Source organism: Silene latifolia, unplaced genomic scaffold (assembly GCF_048544455.1).
Source record: "Silene latifolia isolate original U9 population unplaced genomic scaffold, ASM4854445v1 scaffold_288, whole genome shotgun sequence".
NCBI lineage: Eukaryota > Viridiplantae > Streptophyta > Magnoliopsida > Caryophyllales > Caryophyllaceae > Silene > Silene latifolia.
The window spans coordinates 21,310-41,521 of NW_027413228.1; the positions used below are offsets into that span (position 1 = coordinate 21,310).

The 20,212-nt window shown below is 43.4% G+C and overlaps 1 protein-coding gene across 1 annotated transcript; it reads right to left on the reverse strand.

Moving 5' to 3' along the window:
• On the reverse strand, positions 1-1,013 carry LOC141639157 (uncharacterized; the record flags this gene model as incomplete). Its single annotated transcript, XM_074448335.1, has 4 exons — positions 882-1,013; positions 636-797; positions 239-553; positions 1-153 (listed from the first exon to the last, which is right to left on the reverse strand). Coding segments are annotated over exons 1-4 (708 nt in total), but the record flags the coding sequence as incomplete, so codon positions are not given.
• Positions 1,014-20,212: the final 19,199 nt, after the last annotated feature.

The following is a 20,212-nucleotide window of genomic DNA, read 5'->3' on the forward strand; positions in this document are numbered from 1 at the left end:
CCTCCGAATCAAATGCTGCCAGTCGTCGAGGCCAGCATCCGTCACAGCCACGTCAAAATCACGCAACTCGGAGATCGTCGTCCTCCCGGTCGCGTCGGTGTACTCGAGAGTCTCGGGATACACTGGGGGCTCGATGCCCGCCGCCTCAACCTCCTGCAAAGACAAACGACTCTCGTTAATCGGTGATCCTTCATCGAAATTCCCAAAGTCAATCAAAGAGAAATAAAAGGATACTCACCACTACTGGCCAGTACGCCAACCTCCCGTAAAGGAATGCCGAGTAGTCCTCACCAGGCAGAAGGAGGTCGTCACCACTGGCACCGGCCAAGTCCGCCTCCCTCTCAGCCTCGGAAGGCTCCCTGAACATCGTCCTAGGAGGATCAACGGGAACCGTCAACGCGCCCCGAGAGCACTGACGAGCCAAACGCTCGCCTAAGTACCACACCGGACCCATCGACGTCCACAACAACAGCCTACTCGGGCTCCGAGGTCGAAGGACCTCAGCAACAAAAGGAGGTGCCTCGGCATACTCCGCCCAAGGTCTGGGCACCCACTGCAACAAGATAAAGACAGAGATCATTCCTATGATCAGATGAAGTATAAGAGATATAAATGCATACAAACGGGATACTCACGCTGCTCAGCTGAAGGGCGTTCACATCCCGCCGGTAGACATTGTGAGAAGAACGCTTGCTCTTCGTCCGGCACATGACCCAATCCCTCACCACGGGATAGGCCCTCTCCAACGGCTCCGTCCTCTTGGGCGCGAGGCCCGGGAAGTAAGAGTACACCCACGCCTGTAAAACGGAATAGTCAATGACGATCTTTCGATCTTGATGAAAGAAAGGAATTTATTTTGCTATCAAAAGGAAGGTTCATACCTCCAACAATAGCCCAGGTCCGACAGCGCCAGGAGAAGTCCCCTTCTCCATCAACTCCGGACGAACCATGGCCCTCATGAAGCGGATGAGGACCGCAAAACCAGCAGTGACCCAATCCCAACGCCCTAGGGAGCTCAGGTCAGCAAGAAAGGGAAGGAGCTTCGTCGACAGCCTCTCACCCTTGTCTCCGAGGTAAATCGAAGACAAGAACCACCAAAGCCACAGACGAGCCCTCTGCTCAGCTGTACAAGGAGGAGGAGCCGTCTCCCTCCCATCGATCACCACCGATGCCGGGGTCTTCCCCGCGAAGTAATCTCGAACATAGGTACTGGGTACCAAACCCGGCACCGCAACAGCCTTCGGCGACAGGTTCCAGCCGATCAATCTCCTCGCCTCGGCCGAATCCGCTCTCATGCCAGTCTCCGGCCACACCATCTCCTCGATCCCCGCACGGCACGTAAATCATGCCGTAATCCTCCAAGGTGACTCCCACCTCACCAAAAGGCAGGTGAAACGTGGAAGTCGTATCCCAAAATCGATCCAAGAAAGCGCGGACCAGGCTAAGGTTGGCCCGCAACTTCCTCTTCACGATATCCCTCCTGACTGAACCGGAGGACCGAACGCTCCACGCTCGATCATGGCCCTCTCCTCCTCCGGGCCCGCTCGTAGTGCTCCATCGCCGTCGTGTACCCCGAGAACGACCGGATATTCCCGGCCTCCTATTATGATTCGAAATAAAGCTATCTTTAGTTTTGAAGTAAATTTGAAGGAAATTGAAAAAAAAAAAAAAAACGAGAAAGAGGATAAGTAATGAGTTAGGGAATTCCTATTTACCAAGCTCTTCACCGTCCGGTAGGACAAGTGACCCTCTGCAGCCCACACAAGGTGCCTACTCTCCTGTGTCTCGGCCCACGTGGGAGCTCCTCTCGGTGACGACCCCCTCGTCCGAGGTGAGCCCGTCGCGGAATCTCCTCCTCATCAGCAACCTCCTCCTCGGGAATCTCGTCTCGGCAGCCCATCACCGCGTCGGTGAAAGCTCGCTCCAAAGCCTCCTCAACCGCACCGGCGTCTACCTCCATGGGAGTCCTCCCAGAAGTAGAAGCATCATCACCTGCAGCATTAAAGCAAGTTTAGGCCGCGTCACGTGACGGCAAGCCTTTGGTTAAGAAGTTTTCGAGCCTCCGAGCCCGGAAATCGCCCCTTTCTGGCCATCCTTGGCCATATTCTCACCAACTCAATCACTCATGTGACAAATTGGGTCAAGTCAAGTCAAAGTCAAAGCCTAGTTCCGGGTTCGAGTCGAAAATTCGGCAGCATTTCGCTACAATGGCGGTTATGCCCTAGAAAGGTGCCCTGCAAAAGTTGTCACCAGCCAAAATTCCGAGATGACAGAAAGTTTACCCATCACCCAAGGGTCCCAAATATCAAATTTCATCACAAATGGGCAATCCTAAGGCCATTTTCGAAGCCATTTTCGATCTAGCTGTGAAACCGTCTCAAAATTCGCTCAAGGGCTCAAAACTCGATGAAAATTCAAAGTGAATACATGGTTATGTTCCTAACATTGCCTACTATCCATTTCTAGCATCAATTTGGCAAGACAAATCCATTTGGGGGAAAAGCCCCAAATTTTCGAGTAAATGGGTCGAAAACCCTAATGTTTGCGGCTCAAAATTCGACAAATACGGATGATTAATGCAAGATTAAAACACATACCTCGATTAGTCATATTTCAAGCAAGCTTTTGAATCCAACCTTGACGGAAATGGTGAAGATTTGAGAGAGAAATTGAAAGATTTGTGTTTCGAAATAATGAATTAAAACCCCTCTGATTTCGCGTTTTTACGCAGAATTGTCAAATTGGGGAAAGGACGCAGCAGGCGCTGCGCCCCTTCCAAGAGACGCAGCTCTTGCTGCGCCTCTTCCTTTTGATCCCTCCTTACGAATTTTCGAAAATTCGTTATGAGTTCGTTATTTGTGGGCCCATCTTTGGTGCGCCTCTTCCTCGATGACATTTTATCATTTTGGTCCGTTTCGACGATTTCTTCGTTCCGGCCCGCATTTTATCCAGCGCGACAATATTTTGCAGTATCGTCCAAATTCATTTTATCCCTCGCAGCAGTATTTTGCAGTATTGCTCAATTTATTCTATCCAGCGCAGTGGTATTTTGCAGTACTGCTCACTTGGAGTTTCTCCCATGACGATCAAGATGCTCCTAATCGTCAAAATAATCACCCAACGAGAGTTTGCTTGAGGACAGAGACAAGCAGATTCCCTCCATCATCAGTATATTCCCCAACAAGAGTTTGTTTGAGACCAACGCAAGCAAATTCAGCCTCTAAGTTTCGCCAAAGTTTGTTTGAGACCGACGCAAGCAGACTTCCCCAGCAGTTTCTACCGACGTCCTGCTGTTGTTTTTTATATATCTCTTGTTCCCCGCAGAGTTCGACCAAAGTTCCCTGTGACCTCCTAGTGCCTTCAGACACCAAGTTATCTTCAGACCAATGAATCTTTTCTTTCGAAGCGTCTTCAGTCCCGCTTCACCCAGGGGTATCTCAGGTATGATCTCTTCTTATGGCTGGCGAGCTTCCTTACGTAGTCTAATGGACTTTAAACGACCCTCCCCGGTAGTCGACAGACTCTAAAATGTTCCCGACAACAGGTCCTTGGTTCAGACCCCTTGAGCCGCCTCGCGTCGCCATAGTCGTCAGGTTGTAATCTTCGATTGACCTGATGGCTATACTTTGACTTTCGCCTTGTCCAAGCCTCAGTCAAAGTGGGGGCTCTGTAGACACCTCGTTTCTGCACCCCTCGCAAACCACCCGGTGATGATTGGGCCGCATGTTTGATTCGCGGAACGATTAGTGACAGTTCGTAAGATTATCGTCAAGTGATTGCTCAAAAATTAATGTCAACCTCTTAGTTGTCATCTACGTGCCGATACGGTCGTTTTGGCAGTAATTAGAGTACATTCGGAGTCCGGGTCAAAAACCGTCTCCATTTTCTGATAACTGTTAAATCCCGAGTCAGAATGTTCTGGAATGTTCCGGATATTTCTATTCCATATTTCTCAAATTTTATCTTTTGGCAAATAATATCCCGTAATATTCAAAAGATAATCGAATTAAATCCGTCCTACCATAACTTAAACACGGAAATCTTTCTTAAACAGGAGGAAACCTCCTGGGAATAGACGCAAAGCCCAGTCTCGCGCCTCTTCCAAGAGACGCATGGTCGCCGCGCCTCTTCCCGTGCCCTTCTTTGCATGATTTACGTATCTTTTTTATATATTTCCGAGATTCACTTCCAAAGAGTCTCCGAAACCCTAAACCTCCGTGTGATTAGTATAAATAGGAGCTTTCGTTCCTCATATTTCTCACGCGAGTGTCCGCCCTTCTCTTCTCCCTTTGCATTCTAGACTTTGTTCTTACTAATTGGCGCCTACGTGCTTGAACCTTCGACCACGTAAGCTCGGATCTTTCCGGGTACCAGCCTCTCCGTTGCATGACCGACCAATTTGACCACTACACTCAATCAATCTAATTAATCAACTTGTTAAATCGTTTTCCTCTTTCGAGGGCACTCTTTTTGCATTCGCGTCGAGCATCACTAATCGATTTTCTAGTTCTTCTCGTTCCGTCAACATGTAAGTCTGAGGGTGTATTAATCCTTATTTTATTTATTGTTATTTATTTTATTGTAATCATCATTGTAAGATTCATGTCGAATACACCATTAAAACCGATTTCTAAAACCGTCTTTAAAAATCTCTTTTTACGGATTTCCAGTAGACAGACGAAGAGAAAGGACGCAGCAACTGCTGCGCCTCTTCGAAGGAGCGCAGTTCCTGCTGCGCCTCTTCGTGAGGCTGCCGCAGTTCCTGCTTCCTTTCTTCTTCCTTCGTCCTCTGTAATTCGTTTCGTTGTTCTTATTTGATTGTTTGTTCTTTAATTCGTTCATATAATCATCATCAATAATTCACATGTATATTATTTGTCTTCATTAACATGTTTAGTTCATCCTTAAATCCGACTTAAATCCCAAGTAATCTAATATTTGCGGGTTTTCGTCATTCAATTCAATTTCGAGTTTTAGAGACTCAATTCGTTCATGTTGAGTTCCTGGGATTCATTGTTGATATATTTTCACCTGTTTTAGTCATTAATCCGTCGTCAATTCATCACGTTTAGTTAATAATTCGTTTGTTTAGTTTGTAATTATTAATCATTTATTAACATCGACCCTTCACATATTTAATCCGTTTATTTCCGTCTTAACCATGTTTTACTGTTTTATGACCTCAATCATATGTAAATAATCTGCTAATCACTTCCATCCGAGTAAATATTATCAATCAATCATTTAATTTACCAATTAATATTAACGGTATGTAGACTCCGCTTCACAGACGAGTTCACCCTTGGGAGACGCAAAGAATGCGCGCCTCTTCCAAAGGGCGCATCACGCTTGCGCTGTTCTGGGTGAGTTAAATCTCGAACTCCTTTTCTGCCTTGACGTAGTTTAATTAGTTTACGTATTAATCAACTAATAATCGTATTATCACCTTCTGACTTATTCGTATTTCTTTTTATTCTTTTATTCCTTTTTCTCAAATTATCCGTTTTAAAGGTATTTTCGACATAAATCGCCTATTCCGATGTAATTAATGTAATTTCCATTATTGTAATTTATCGTTATTGTATTGCTTTTATTGTTTGTATGTTTTCACATGTAAATCAATATTAATTCCTATTTCGACATCAATTGTTTGTTAAATTAATTGTTCATCGACTTAGTTAATTCTCACATGCTAGGATTAATCAATGGATGTTGCATTGCATGCATATAGCCGACGATATATCGAGTACGAATAACTTCCCTAATCATTAGTAGAGGCCGCTATCGAGGCGGGCGGGATTAGGTGTTCGATCAAAAGAGCTTCCTAATACGTACCCTCACCCCTTACTCCAGATCTCCGTGAGCACCCGTGTTCATTGGCATCCACGAGAGTCATTCTAGACATAGAATGCTAAGGGTAACGATTGCTTAGTGTTCATGTCATTACTTTGTGTCTTGACATGACACGAGGTATTCGAACGGTTCCAATTTCCCATAAAAATTGGTGGCGACTCCTTACAAAATGCAAACGCTTGTTGTTTCCGAGCTCCCCTCGTCCCAAGCGCCCCCGTGGGCGGCCCGCTGTCCACAAGACTAAAGACCAATCCCGCAAGAATAAAATAGGAATGAGCAAAAGGGAAGAAAAGAAGGAGAATCATTGCTGAAGAACAATCCGAGCGGATTGTCTCCAATCCGCCCGTCTCCACACTACACAATCCGAGCGTCTTGCTTTGAATCCGCTCGGATTGCCCCACCAGAATCCGCCCGGATTCCATCAAATCCGCTCGGATTCCACCGCCCAAATTCGCTCGTCCCGACCCCAATACGCACGGATTTCTTCACAGCATAACTTCGTCTTCTCCAAGCTACAAAGAAAGAAGCCCTTCCTTCAAGAAATACCGGAGTCTCCCTGCTCAAATCTCAAAAGTGTAATTACTAGTTTAGTCCTTAGTTAATCCTAATGCATCCACCTAATTTCCACTATAAATACCCCATTTGTAATAATCAAATGGGGGAGTTTTTGATTAGAGAAGTTTTTAGAGTAGAAAATCCTTCTTTAGATTAGATTAGGAGTAGATTAGAATAGATTACTCTTTAATCTTTCCACAAATTACACATTAATCTCTCTTTAATTATTGTTCAAGTTTATTATTCAAGTTTATTATTGGGTAATTGAAGATTGTTGGGTTATTATTGGGAGATTGACAACCTTCCATCAATCATCAAGTTTCTTCTATTATTCTTTGCATTATTATTTGGATCACCTCAAGTTTGGTATAATTCCTTTACTCTTTAATCTTTATTGTTTATTTCTTCATTCTATTATCATGTTTATACTTGTTGTGATGATTGACACCATTAATGACATGTTTCCCATGATGATGAGTGAGTAGTTACTTAGCTAGGATTAGTGGGTAATTAAGGGAAACTAACATGGGATTGATTCATGCTTAATCTAATATGTTCACATGATTAAATTGCTTGCTTGTTGTGATGTCAACTTTATGCACATGTTATGTTTGATGAAATGCTAAGCCTATGAATCCTTGCATTTTTACCATCTCTTATCTACTCAACTTGACTCGTAAGATATAACCCAACTCGAGTCTTGTTAGACCATGCATAGAAGTTGATTAGGAGGAAAGTAAGTCGACTTGTAGGTGTTGTACAATCTAATCGATTCGGCTCCGGGACCCAACTCTTCCTAAGAACCGTAAGATATAACCCAACTCGGTTCCTCCACAACATTAATTGCTTGCAACCTTGTAAACATGTTTGTATGATCAACACCATGAATCCCCTATGACCCCATGATATCCTAGCACTTTTAATCATTTGTTTACATCTTTCCTTTTATTGTTTGCTTTATTTTATTGTTTGCATTAGTCTAGACACAACTACAAACCCAACCAAATTGTGACACTAGCATAAATTGAGATAGATAGACTTAGAACCCAAAGCACACCGTTCCATGGATCGACCTCGACTTACCGCTAACTAGTTGTTTGTTGAGTATTATAAATGTGTTTGATTGGATGAGTGACGACATCGTCCGGATCAGAACCCTTCATTCTCGATTGCATGGATTTCATCTTCAATTGGAGAAATGAGGTGTGAGCAATCTAAGGTAGATTCGTCACTTGTAATCACTAGAACTCCAAGAGGATTCTGAGTGTTGTTGGGTTTACCTCCTGGCGGTATTGGCAATCGACCATCTTCAATCATATCTTGAAGCACATTTTTCAACTTGTAGCATTTTTCTGTGTCGTGCCCCTAGCCCCTATGGTATTCACAGTACGAGTTCTCGTCCCAGAATTTGGATTTCCTTTCGGGTTCGGGAGTAGGTCCAATGGGTTGGAGTTTTCCTTGCTTCATTAACCTTTTTAGAGCGTTGGAGTAAGTGTCCCCAAGATTTGTGAATTTCCTTGGTGGGGTAGTTTTCTTGGATGGCTCGAGAAGGTTAACTTCATCTGTCTTGCTAGTGGAGCCGTATGAACGACTTGTTGAGCCTTGATATCCTCGACCTACCGTTTTGGACAAGAGTCCTTTACGGATGTCATCTTCAATCCTTGTCCCTAGTACGGTTAAGTCCTTGAAAGTTTTGATATTTTGGTACATCAAATTATTGGCATAGATGGGTTTGAGATTGTCCACGAACTTCTCCACAAGGGTAGCCTCATCCGGGCGTTCAACTAGTTGGGTACTAGTCTTCCTCCACCTACTTAGGAAGTCGGTGAATCCTTCTTTGTCATTTTGGGTAAGAACCTCTAGAGTGCGCATGTTAACTTGGATCTCGGCATTATCCGCATATTGTTTAGAAAACTCGATTGCGGCATCTTCCCAAGTAGTGACCTTCTTGTGTTCTAAGGAGTAGAACCATTGCTTCGGGATGGTGTCAAGAGATGAAGGAAAGATCCTTAAGAACATCTCGGGTTTGATTCCTTTGATAGATATGTAATCCTTGAAGGCACGGATGTGGTTCAAAGGGTTCTCGTGCCCCTTGAATTTAGGGATATCCGTCATATTGAAGTTGGTTGGCAATTTGGAATTGACGGCTTCATACTTACGATTGTTCTCCCTATAAATGTCATCCCCTTTAAGGTACATCAATTGCTCCTCTAAGTATTGGAGTCTTTTCTCGGCTACAGTTAGTCCCATGGGAGGATTTTCATCCCTGGATTCATCCGACGAGTCACCTATTACTTCACTTTCATGGGGAGGCAACCTTCCCTCTACGGCATAGATCCGGCCCTCGATGGTCTCAAGGCGATCATGGACTTGGTCTTGGGTATCTTGGATACAGGCTAGCGCGGCTAGGATTCGATTATTACCATCTTGAAGTTGGTGGAGGTTTGTTTCGCTGGATCCAGGCATCTTGAAAACTGGATAAGAGATCGATGACGAATCAAAACACGATCGACCATTCTAACACACTTGCTAAAAGAAGAAATGTTTTGACTTGTGAAGTGGGTGTGTGCCACTTGTGTTGAGTGAGCTTTGAAGAAAAGACAAGGTTTTGAAAATGTGTATCCTAGTCAACTATAGTGTAGTTATAGGGGTGGACTCGAAGTGAGGTTTTGAAATGGGCTTGTGGCCCGAATTTTGACTCGACAAATGGACAGAGTTTTGACTGGGTTTTGCGCTAATCAATGGCCTCTTTTTTTCGAAATTTTGATTTTAAAAAAAAGGATTTTGATTTTTATAAATATCGTCATGGTTCTGTTTAGAAATGATGATCACGTAAGGTACAAACATTCATACAAGCATTATAACGGGATGCTGAGTGCATTTAAAAGGGTTTTGGTTTAAAGGGTGGGTTGCCATACCGAACCATCAAACCCGAAGTCTGTGGAGAGGCTCGTACCGAACAAGAGTAAGGCCGATTCCTAGTCCATTTCCTCAAGTAGTGAAGGCCCTTGATACAAACAAGAGTAAGCATCATGGTATGGATGACGTCAATCGCTATCCATCCTTAGGCCCAAATAAGAATTAGGACCGTTTAGATGGGACGATTGGTCGAATGGGTTGGGTTGGGCCTAGGAAGGCCGAATAAAACGGTCTAGGAAGACCGAGTTATGAAAAACGACAATTGTCTTGTACAAATTATTCCCTAACCTTGTTCAAGTTTCACACTTGGCTACACGTAAGTGTATTATCCCCAGCGGAGTCGCCAAACTGTGAACAGTGGGGGCCCACGAGGGCGCTTGGGAGGAAGAGAACAAGCGTTTGCATTTTTGTTGGAGTCGCCACCAATTTTTATGGGAAATTGGAACCGTTCGAATACCTCGTGTCATGTCAAGACACAAAGTAAAGACATGAACACTAAGCAATCGTTACCCTTAGCATTCTATGTCTAGAATGACTCTCGTGGATGCCAATGAACACGGGTGTTCACAGATTACTGGAGTAAGGGGTGAGGGTACGTATTAGGAAGCTCTTTTGATCGAACACCTAATCCCGCCCGCCTCGATAGCGGCCTCTACTAATGATTAGGGACATCATCTATACTTGATATATCGTCGATTATATGCATGCAATGCAACATCCAAGTTTTAATCCTAACATGTAAAAATTAACTAAGTCATTTGACACGTAATTAGCAAACAATTGGGTCGAAGTAGGATTTAATGTTCAATTACATGTGAAAACATACAAATGATAAAAGAAATAATGATAAATACAATAAAGAAAATTGCAATAATGAAAAATTACAATAATTACAATGGATTAGGCGATTTATGTCGATAATACCTTTAAAACGGATAATTTGAGAAAAAGAATAAAAGAATTAATCAAAAGAATTAACGAACAAGTCAACAGGCGATAATACGAGTAATAGTCAATTATACGTAAGCTAATTAAACTAGGTCAAGGCAACAACGGAGTTCAGAGGCAGAATTCAACCCGGAACAGGCGCAGCAGAGCTGCGTCTCTTGGAATAGGCGCAGCAGTTGCTGCGTCTGTTCCTGACCTGAATTCTGGCTGTGAAGCCGGAATTGCGTGTTGTTAATACTCGTCGGTAAATTTAATGATTGATTAAATTATTTACTCGTATGAAAGTCATTAGTAGGTTATTTACATGTGATTGAGGGTCATGAAACAATAAAACATGGATGAGACGGAATTAAGACGGATTATTACATGAACGAATGATTGATAATTAGTGACATGGGTGAATGAAATAAACTAAACATGATGAATTAACGACAAATTAATGACGAATGTGACAAAAGACAGATGAAAATATATCAAAGATCGAATTACAGAAACTCAATATGAACAAATCGAATTCCTACAACCCGGATTGAGTTTAACAACGAAAACCCGCAAATATGAGATTATAAGGGATTTAAGTCGGATTTTAATGATGGATTAAACGTGTTAATGGTGAACAATAATATGCATGTGAAATTATTGTGCTATGCTATCAGAGAATTAAAGAACAAACGAAAACAAATAAAAACTTAACGAATTACAGAGGACGAAGGAAGAAGAAAGGAAGCAGGAACTGCGGCAGCCTCACTAAGAGGCGCAGCAGGTACTGCGCTCCTTCGAAGAGGCACAGCAGTTGCTGCGTCCTTTCTCGACGGTTTGTCTTCTGAAAATCCGTAAAAAGAGGTTTTAAAGCACGGTTTTAGAAATCGGTTTTAATTGGTATTTTTCGACATAAACCTTACAATAGATGATACAAAAAGTAAATACAATAATAAAAGAGAGATTTACACCCTCAGACTTACATGTTTGACGAAACGAGATGAACTAAGATATCGATTAGTGATGCTCGAATCGAACTATAATGCAAATATGAAAGTGCCCTCGTAAGAGGAATTAAAACAAATTGATTAAGTTGATTGATTGTGGAGTTGGTCAAATTGGTCGGTCATGCAAACGAGACTGGTACTCAGAAGGATCCGAGCTTACGTGGTCGAAAGTTCAAGCACGTAGACGCCAAAAAGTAAGAACAAAGGTCTAGAATGCAAAGGGAGAAGAGAAGGGCGGACACTCGCGTGAGAAATATGAGGAGCGAAGGCTCCTATTTATACTAATCACGTGAAGGAATTAGGGTTTCGGAGAGTCTTTGGAAGTGAATCTCGGAAAGATATGAAAAAGATACGAAAAGTACGCGAGAAAAGGACTGGGAAGAGGCGCAGCAGCCACTGCGTCTCTTGGAAGAGGCGCAGCACCTGCTGCGTCTGTTCCCAAGTGGTTTCCTCCTGCGGAAGAAAGATTTCCGTGTTTAAGTTATGGTAGGACGGAATAATTTGGTTTTCCTTAATATTTTATATGAATGTTACGGGAAATTGTTTACCAAAGGATAAAGATTATGAAATATTTTTAAAATATGGAATAGAAATATCCGGAACATTCCAGAACATTCTGACTCGGGATTTAACGGTTATCAGAAAATGAAGACGGTTTTAGGCCCGGACTCCAAATGTACTCTAATTACTGTCAAAACGACCGTATCGGCACGTAGATGACAACTAAGAGGCAGACATTAATATTTGAGCAACCACTTGACGATAAACTTACGAACTGTCACAAATCGTTCCGCGTAGCAAACATGCGGCCCAATCATCACCGGGTGGTTTGCGAGAGGTGCAGAAATGAGGTATCTACACCATGTTGAAGGTAACAAATCCTTCCACCAAAAATAAAGAGTGGCAATAAGCAAAGAATATAGGAAAACATACCTCGATCGGGTATCAAGCAAGCCTCGACAAACGAAAGATGTCGTAGTCTGCCTCCCGCAACAACAGCTCCTCACCTCCACGATCGTTAATGTGCTCCTCAACCTTGTCAGGTGTCGACTCCTGAAACAGCACCCTAGGCAGGTCGAGAGGTATTGACGAGCCAAACACTCGCCAAGGTACCAAGCCGGGTCGATCGCCATCTCAAGGTACAAGCGCTGGCAACTACAAGGTCGTAAGCGCTCCCTGACAAAAGCCGGCACACCCGTGTAGTGCTCCCAAGGCCACCCAACAAACTGCATTCATGACAAAGCTAGTCAACTAACTGGGGGATTTCTAGCTACCTATTCATCCTATCTCTACCTGTTTAAAAAAAAAAGAGATAGGGAACGGAGACTTACGTCACCAAGTCGGACGGCGTTCACCCGACGCCTGCAGTCCTCGTAGGTCGACTTGGTGGACTTCTTTTGAGCCACCGTCTAACCCCTCACAGCCGTGTAAACCGAAGGCACATCACCCACCATCTTCGGGCGCAAAGGGGGAAAGTAAGCAAACAGCCAAGCCTGTAACACAAAATTGCCAGAATTAAAAAAAAAAACAATCAATCAAAAATCAAAAACCAACAAAAACGCTCGTACCTACAAGATGAGGCCGGGACCAACCAAAGCGGGAGAACTCCCGTCCTCCATTGTCTCCGGACGAACTGCAGCATGCAAGTAACGGGTAAACCGGGCCAAAGCCGGCGTCACCCAGTCATACCGACCGAGGGCGTTTAGGTCGGCAAGCAAAGGAACTACTTTGGTCGACAAGCGCTCACCCTTGTCGCCAAAGTACATGGTACCCAAGAAATACCACAACCACAACCGCGCCTCCTGCACGTCAGCCTCAGCCTCCGGACTTGCCAACTGCTCCGGAACAAAACCAATCACCCTCACCTTGAAGTGATCCCTCACATAGGAGTTCGCCATCAAGAAAGGAGTGATGTCGGTCGACGCAGGCAAAACATCGCCGATTACTCCCGTAATCACGGTTGAAGACACTCTCTCCAGCGTCTCCGGGAACTGAATCGGCGTCTCGCCATAAGGAAGGAACGATATCATGGCGAAGTCCTCTAAAGTGATGCCGACCTCCCCAAACTCCATGTGGAACGACGACGTCGTGTCCCAGTAGCGGTCCAACATGGCGCGAATCAAACATAGGTTCGATAAAATCGAATCCCCGTGAATCTCGCGCCAGGCAGCAACCAACGGCCCCATAGCCGACCTCTCTATCAACGCCCTCGAATCGGCCTGGAGAACGTCGTAGAAACCTATGCAAGTCGAGAAACCTGAGAAATTCTTCATGGTAGCAATCTCATGAAATTGGGAATCAAACAAAGTCAGAACGCTTATTCAGGCCTGAAATAACAAAAACAACAAAAGCTTAGCAAATCAGCAAACTCACAAGGCCCTCGTGCACACGGTAAGAGATTTGAGTGTCAAGCCGCAACAACAACTAGCAGTCGTCAAAGCCCTCAGCCCAAGCAGGCACCGCCCGCAGGTTCAACCCTCGAGGAGCCTGAACCCGTCTAGCCTCCCAACCATAGACAAAGACGTCATCCTCCTCCGTCTCTACTCTCCTCCTCTTCGCACCGCGAGACTGCACGGTATGACGAGGACCCCTCTCGACACCACGTACGACCTTCTCGAGTTCATGTCTGGAGAACCGAGGACCTCTCCTCCTGCTACTGATCCTCCTCCCAGAGGTGCCAGCCTCTGACCCCGTCAGAGTCCTTCCGACACCAACAACCCCAGTAACGGGCTCCTTCCGAGCCCCTGTGGCTCTCTTAGCTCCAACAGTCCTAACAACGGACTCTTTCTGAGTCCCTGTGGCTCTCTCGGCACCAATAATCCCTATAACGGGCTCCTCCCGAGCCCCTGTGGCTCTCTCAACTCCAATAGTCCCAACAACGGACTCCTCCCAAGCCCCTATGGCTTTCTCAGCTCCAACAGTCCCAACAACGGACTCCTCCCAAGCCCTTGTGGCTCTCTCGGCACCAACAACCCCAACAACGGGCTCCTCCCGAGCCCGTTCGGCTCCCTCGGCTCTAACAGCCTCAGCGGTGGGCTCCTCCTCAGAGGCGTCCTCCACCACTGCCTCGGGCGCACTCCTCGGAGTACTAACCGGCCCGGACCCGAACAAAAACTCTAAGGCCTCGGCCACGGACTAAGTGGGCCTAGAAGCCCCGGGACACTCACCTGAAATAAAAAAAAAACGTCGGCCGAAATTTCGGCATTACGACGGCACAAAACGGACAAAATCCAAAAAAAAAAACAAAATCACCTGCAAATACAAAACTAAAGCAAGGGCAACCCGCCCAATCCCATCCAGCAAAATATTTAACAAAAAAAAAAAACTCACCAAAAAACGACTCGCAACAAAACAATGTGATTTGTTCACGTCTCAAAGCGACCTAAACTACCGTGAAGGTCCATTTCAAAGCAAAGTGGCTCAGTTTGAGCCCAAACAGACGCTTATTTTGTCAGTATAACACCGTCTGACAAAGGCAAAAATTCAAAATTTTGCCCGCAATGCCTAAAAAGCTCTAACATGACAAAGACGACCTTCCCCAACTACAATGTAACCTAGTAGGGCACACAACTCGAACAAACAAACACAACATTGCGAAATGAGACGATCTTTTGTCTCATTCACGCTTTTTCCTCTTAGAAAGCGGGAATGAGGACCAAAATGCAAACTAAAAGCACCCACATACTCCTAAACAGGTTCCTAACCTAATGCAATCATTAATTTCACTCGAAAATGGGCCGAGCAAAAATGCCTGAATCGATTTTCAATGGGGTTAGGGTTTCGCCCTAATTCAATTAACAAAAAGGCAAACAAATTCACATGGATTCAAGAGGATTTACATACCTTGAGATGACATGATGTTTGTAGCACAAAAGCAAGCAAGGAGACGCGACCAAAAATGGCGATTTTTTGGTGAATGTCGGGTGTTTTGATGGAGAAGACGAAGTGAATGAGGAGCAAGCCTTCCTCGCTTCTTTTTACTGAAAAAAGGGAAGCCCCTTGTATCGCCAAAAGGCTTGCACCTCTTTGGCCTGCATTTGTACTTTCTGGCGAATTTTGGGCTTTAGCCCAAAACACTCGTCCAAACCCTCAACGCAAGAACAAATTTGAAGTGAAAAAATTAAAAACCGTCATTTTCAAACAAAATACAAAATAGTGAAATTCAAATTCGCTACTTTCACAAATTTCAAGTGACGGAATTAAAACCGTCATTTTCAAACAAAATACAAAATAGTGAAATTCAAATTCGCTATTCTCACAAATTTCAAGTGACGGAATTAAAAACCGTCATTTTCAAACAAAATATAAAATAGCGAAATTCAAATTCGCTATTTTCACAAATTTCAAACGACGGAATTAAAAACCGTCATTCCTCAAACAAATATGAAATAGTGAAATTCAAATTCGTTATTTTCAGAAATTTCAAACAACGGAATTAAAAACCGTCACTTTCTTAAAAAAACAAACAAAATAGCGAAATTCAAAATTCGTTATTTCCCCACAAATTCAAACGATGGAAATAAAAACCGTCACTTTTCAAACAATAACAAAATAACGAAATTCAAATTTGTTATTTCAAACGGCAGAATTGAAAACCGTCACTTAAAAAAAAACAAGATAGCGAAATGCAAATTCATTATCTTCACAATTTCAAATGACAGAATTAAAAACCGTCCTTTTCAAGCAAAAACCAAGTAGTGGAGTCCAGATCCACTATTTCTCAAAAACTTCCAATCATAAGAGGACGAAACTAAAAACCGTTATCTTTCAAATCGCAAAGAGTGGAATCCACAATCGTCACTTCTACAAACTCCGAACAACGACAGTAAAATCCATTACCTCTCTTCGAAATTCAAAATTACGAATGACGATAATAGAGACCGCCGTCCACAGGATCCAGGCTCAAACTACAAAAAGCCTATCTCTTTCCGGCGCCACAAACATCCGATATAAGCACCGAAATTCCCCAGCAGGATATCAGAGACCTCCCCAAGGAGCCAAATAACTCAACCACCCCTTAAAATAAGCCCGACAAACGTGACTATTTCCCACAGTCGATCATTCGACCTTCAACGCGGCTGGCGAGCCCCATCATGTCCGCAACACGGCCGACGAGCCTCAAAACGTACCTTCAACACGGCTCGCGAGCCTCAAAACGTACCTTCCACATGGCTGACGAGCCTCATCATATTCGTAACATGGCTGGCGAGCCTTTGCACGCAACAATTCAACGACATATCCCGAAGATGCCTCAGGTATGACTCTTTCTTATGGCTGGTGAGCCTTTGTACGTAGTGTAACGGACTTTAAAAGACCTGCACGGATAGTCGACAGACTCTAAACTGTTCTCGACGACAGGTCCTTGACTCGTATCCCCGAGTCATCTTGGCGTCGCCCTTCCCGACGGCAGGTCCTTGGCTCGAATTCTTTCGAGCCGCCTCAACGTCGCTTCGGTCTTTGGGATGTAATCTTTGATTGAAACGGGGGCTATACTTTGACTTTCGCCCTGTCCAAGCCCCAGTCAAAGTGGAGGCTCTATAGATACGCAGTATCTGTTGAATCCCCAACAAACACCCAATGATTATCGGACTACAACATGCTTAGGAATTACTACGTTTAATCGACAGTTTGTATAACTATATGTCGAAAAACTCAAAACGATTTCGAAAACAAAACATTTTCAAAAATTTTTAAAAGTAGTTGGAGTGTTTTATGCACGACGACGGGGTCGAAATGACACTAACTAGAGTCAAAACCGACACTGGACCAAAAACCGACTCAAAATTCAAATCCCGACTCCAACAACGAGTCAAACACAAAAAACAAACATCACAAACCTTCCATCTAAGTATAAACGGTATAGTTAATGGTCAAGTAGACAATCATGACATCCTAAACCTAGAATAGAACAAACCATGATTTTAAGTGCGTGATAGTGACAAGATAGCTCGAAGACGCGCAAAATGACTCGCGCCTCTTCGAGTAGCCCAGGTAGCCACGTTGCTCAAAACGCACACAACCACACAATCTTCTATAAATACCCTGAAATGCCACCTTTTGAAGGTACATGAGCGTCCGCCCCCTCTTTTCTCCCTTAAAATTCTAGACTCGACTTCTCAAGTCACAAACCGACACGTATTTTCGACCTACCGATCGAAAATACGAGCCATACACATTTTTTGGTACCGTCATCGTGCATTAAATCACTTGACTGACCATTTTGATCAACTACACAATCACTAAACAAAACAACACTCTGTAGATACCTAATTTCTACACCTCCCGCCAACCACCCTGTGATGATTGGCCCGCATGTTTGATACGCGGAACGATTTTATGACACTCCATAAGTTCATCGACAAGTGATAGCTCAAACACTCGAGTCAACCCCTAAGTCGTCATCTACGCACCGATACGGTCGTTTTGACAATAATTATAGTTCATTTGGAGTTAGGGTCAAAAAACCGCTTCATTTTCTAAAAACCGTTTAAATGCCGAGTCGGAGTATTCTGGAATGTTCTGGATTTCTCTGGATATTTATTCCTAATTAAAATTCAATATTTTAAGTAAATATCTTCCGTATATTGTGTTTTATGGAATAAAAAAGTGTATATCTACCGAAATGCCATAATAAAACGCGGAATTCTTTCTTCCGAGGAGGAAACCTGGGGAAATGACACAAAGAGAGTCTTTGCGCCTCTTCCGAGGGTCGCAGTGGCTACTGCGCCTCTTCTCCAGCCCTCTTTTAACACTTTTCAGAATATTTCCATGATTTGTTTCCAAATCCGTGTCGTTCCTAAACTCTTCCATATGTTTAGTATAAATAGAGGCCTTCGGCCTCCATATTTGGCATGCGAGTGTTCAACCCCCTCTCTCTCTCTCTCTCTCTCTCTCTCTCTCTCTCTCTCTCTCTCTCTCTCTCTCTCTCTGTCTCTCTCTCTCTCTCTCTCTTTGCATTCTAGACTACGTTATTGCTTTTGACGCCTAGGTGCTTGATCAATCGACCAGGTAAGCTCAGATCATTCCGAGTCCCAGTCACGTTGCATAAACCGACCAATTTGACCAACTTCACCTTTAATCAACTTAATCAATTTACTAAATCCTCTAACGAGGGCACTTTCCACGCATATTCGCGTCAAGCAAACACTAAACGATAATTTTAGTCAATATCATTTCGTCAAACATGTAAGTCTGAGGGTGTAAATTCCATTTTATTATTGTACTTTTATTTTGTATCAATTAATGTAAATCTATATCAAAAGCACGTTCGAAAACCGATTTAAAATCCATCTTTTAAAACCGTTTTTACGAAGCAGCTGAAGTCAGACGTCGAGAAGAAACGCAGCAGTTGTGCCTCTTCAAAGGATCGCAGCTTTGCTGCGCCTCTTCCAGAGATTGCTTGCTGCTCCTTCTCTTCTTCTTCTTCCTCGACTTCCTGCAAGTTTCTTCTTTCGTTTTTCTTTTGTTTTTTTTCTTTGTTGTTTCATTACGTAAATCATGTTCTAACAACTCCTTTTTATTACAATGTTTAATTCGTCCTTAATCCCGAGCAATTCAATACTTGCGGGTTTTCGCCGATTTAATTCAAATCGATTTTTCCGGGTTTCGAGATTTAATTCAAATCGATTTTTCCGGGTTTCGACTTGTTCATGTCGAGGTTCTGGAATCCTAATTTGATACATAAGTTTTCTTTCGAATCTTATTTGTCTAGTTTCATCCTAATTTAACCTCAAGTTTCGCTTTTTTGTATTTTCGACACGAGTTAATCATAATCATGTAAACTGCTGTAATTTCTCGTGTTAATTCGTTTTATGGCTTGCCCAGATGCATATAATTGGTTAAAACACTTCAACTCGAGTTTAATATCGATAATCCGTCTTAAATCTACCAACGAACGATAACGATGTTGCGGTTCTAACTTCACAGCCAGAGCCCAGCTCTAAAACAGACGCAGAAAGTGCTGCGCCTCTTCTAGAGGACGCAACAGATGTTGCGCCTGTTCTAGGTTGGTTTCTATCTCTGAACTCTTTCTCGCTTTGACATAGCTCCTAATTACGGTTTAAATCAACTATTATTCGTATTATCACCTCTAATCTGACATATTTTCATATTTTAATTCCAATTTCATTTTTCTTTTATTTTCTTCTTCGAAATCCCGTCTTTGAGCGTGCTTTTGACGTAGATCAAATAAACATTGTAATATTTGTAATTGTAATTATTGTTATTCATTTATCATTATTATTATTATGTATGATTTTATTGTATGGCATTCACATGTATTGAATTTAACATCTACTTCGACCAAATTATTTGCTAAAACACGTGTTAACCGATATAGTCTAATTTCACATGCTAGGATTAATCTATGTTTTTTGCATTGCATGCATTATATTGACGACATATCAAATATGAACAATTTCCCTAATCATTAGTAGAGGCCGCTATGAAGGCGGGCGGGATTAGGTGTTCGAATTAAAGAGCTTCCTAATACGTACCCTCACCCCTTACTCCAGTTATTTCTGGACATCCATGTCCATTAGCATCTCGAGAGTCATTCTAGACATAGAATGCTAAGGGTAACGAGTTCTTAGTGTTTATGTCATTACTTTGTGTCTTGGCTTGGCACGAGGTATTCGAACGGTTTCCAATTTTTTCCAAAATAAATTGGTGGCAACTCCACAAATGCAGGCTTGTCAAACCTTTCACTTGTTTCAATGCCTCATAAATCGGTAACGGCCCATGACGTGCTTTGGAAAACCAAGGTTCCGTAGGAGAAGTGCCGCCGCCTCGAAATCAACGCGCGGGTGCGCGCGGCGCCGGTGGCCCATGTCCACAGTTTGGCAACTCCGCTGGGGATGATACACTTAAACTAAGTCTAGTGTTACCTAGAGTGAAACTTGAACAAGGTTAGGGAATAGTTTATATTAGACAGTTGTCAGTATTCATTACTC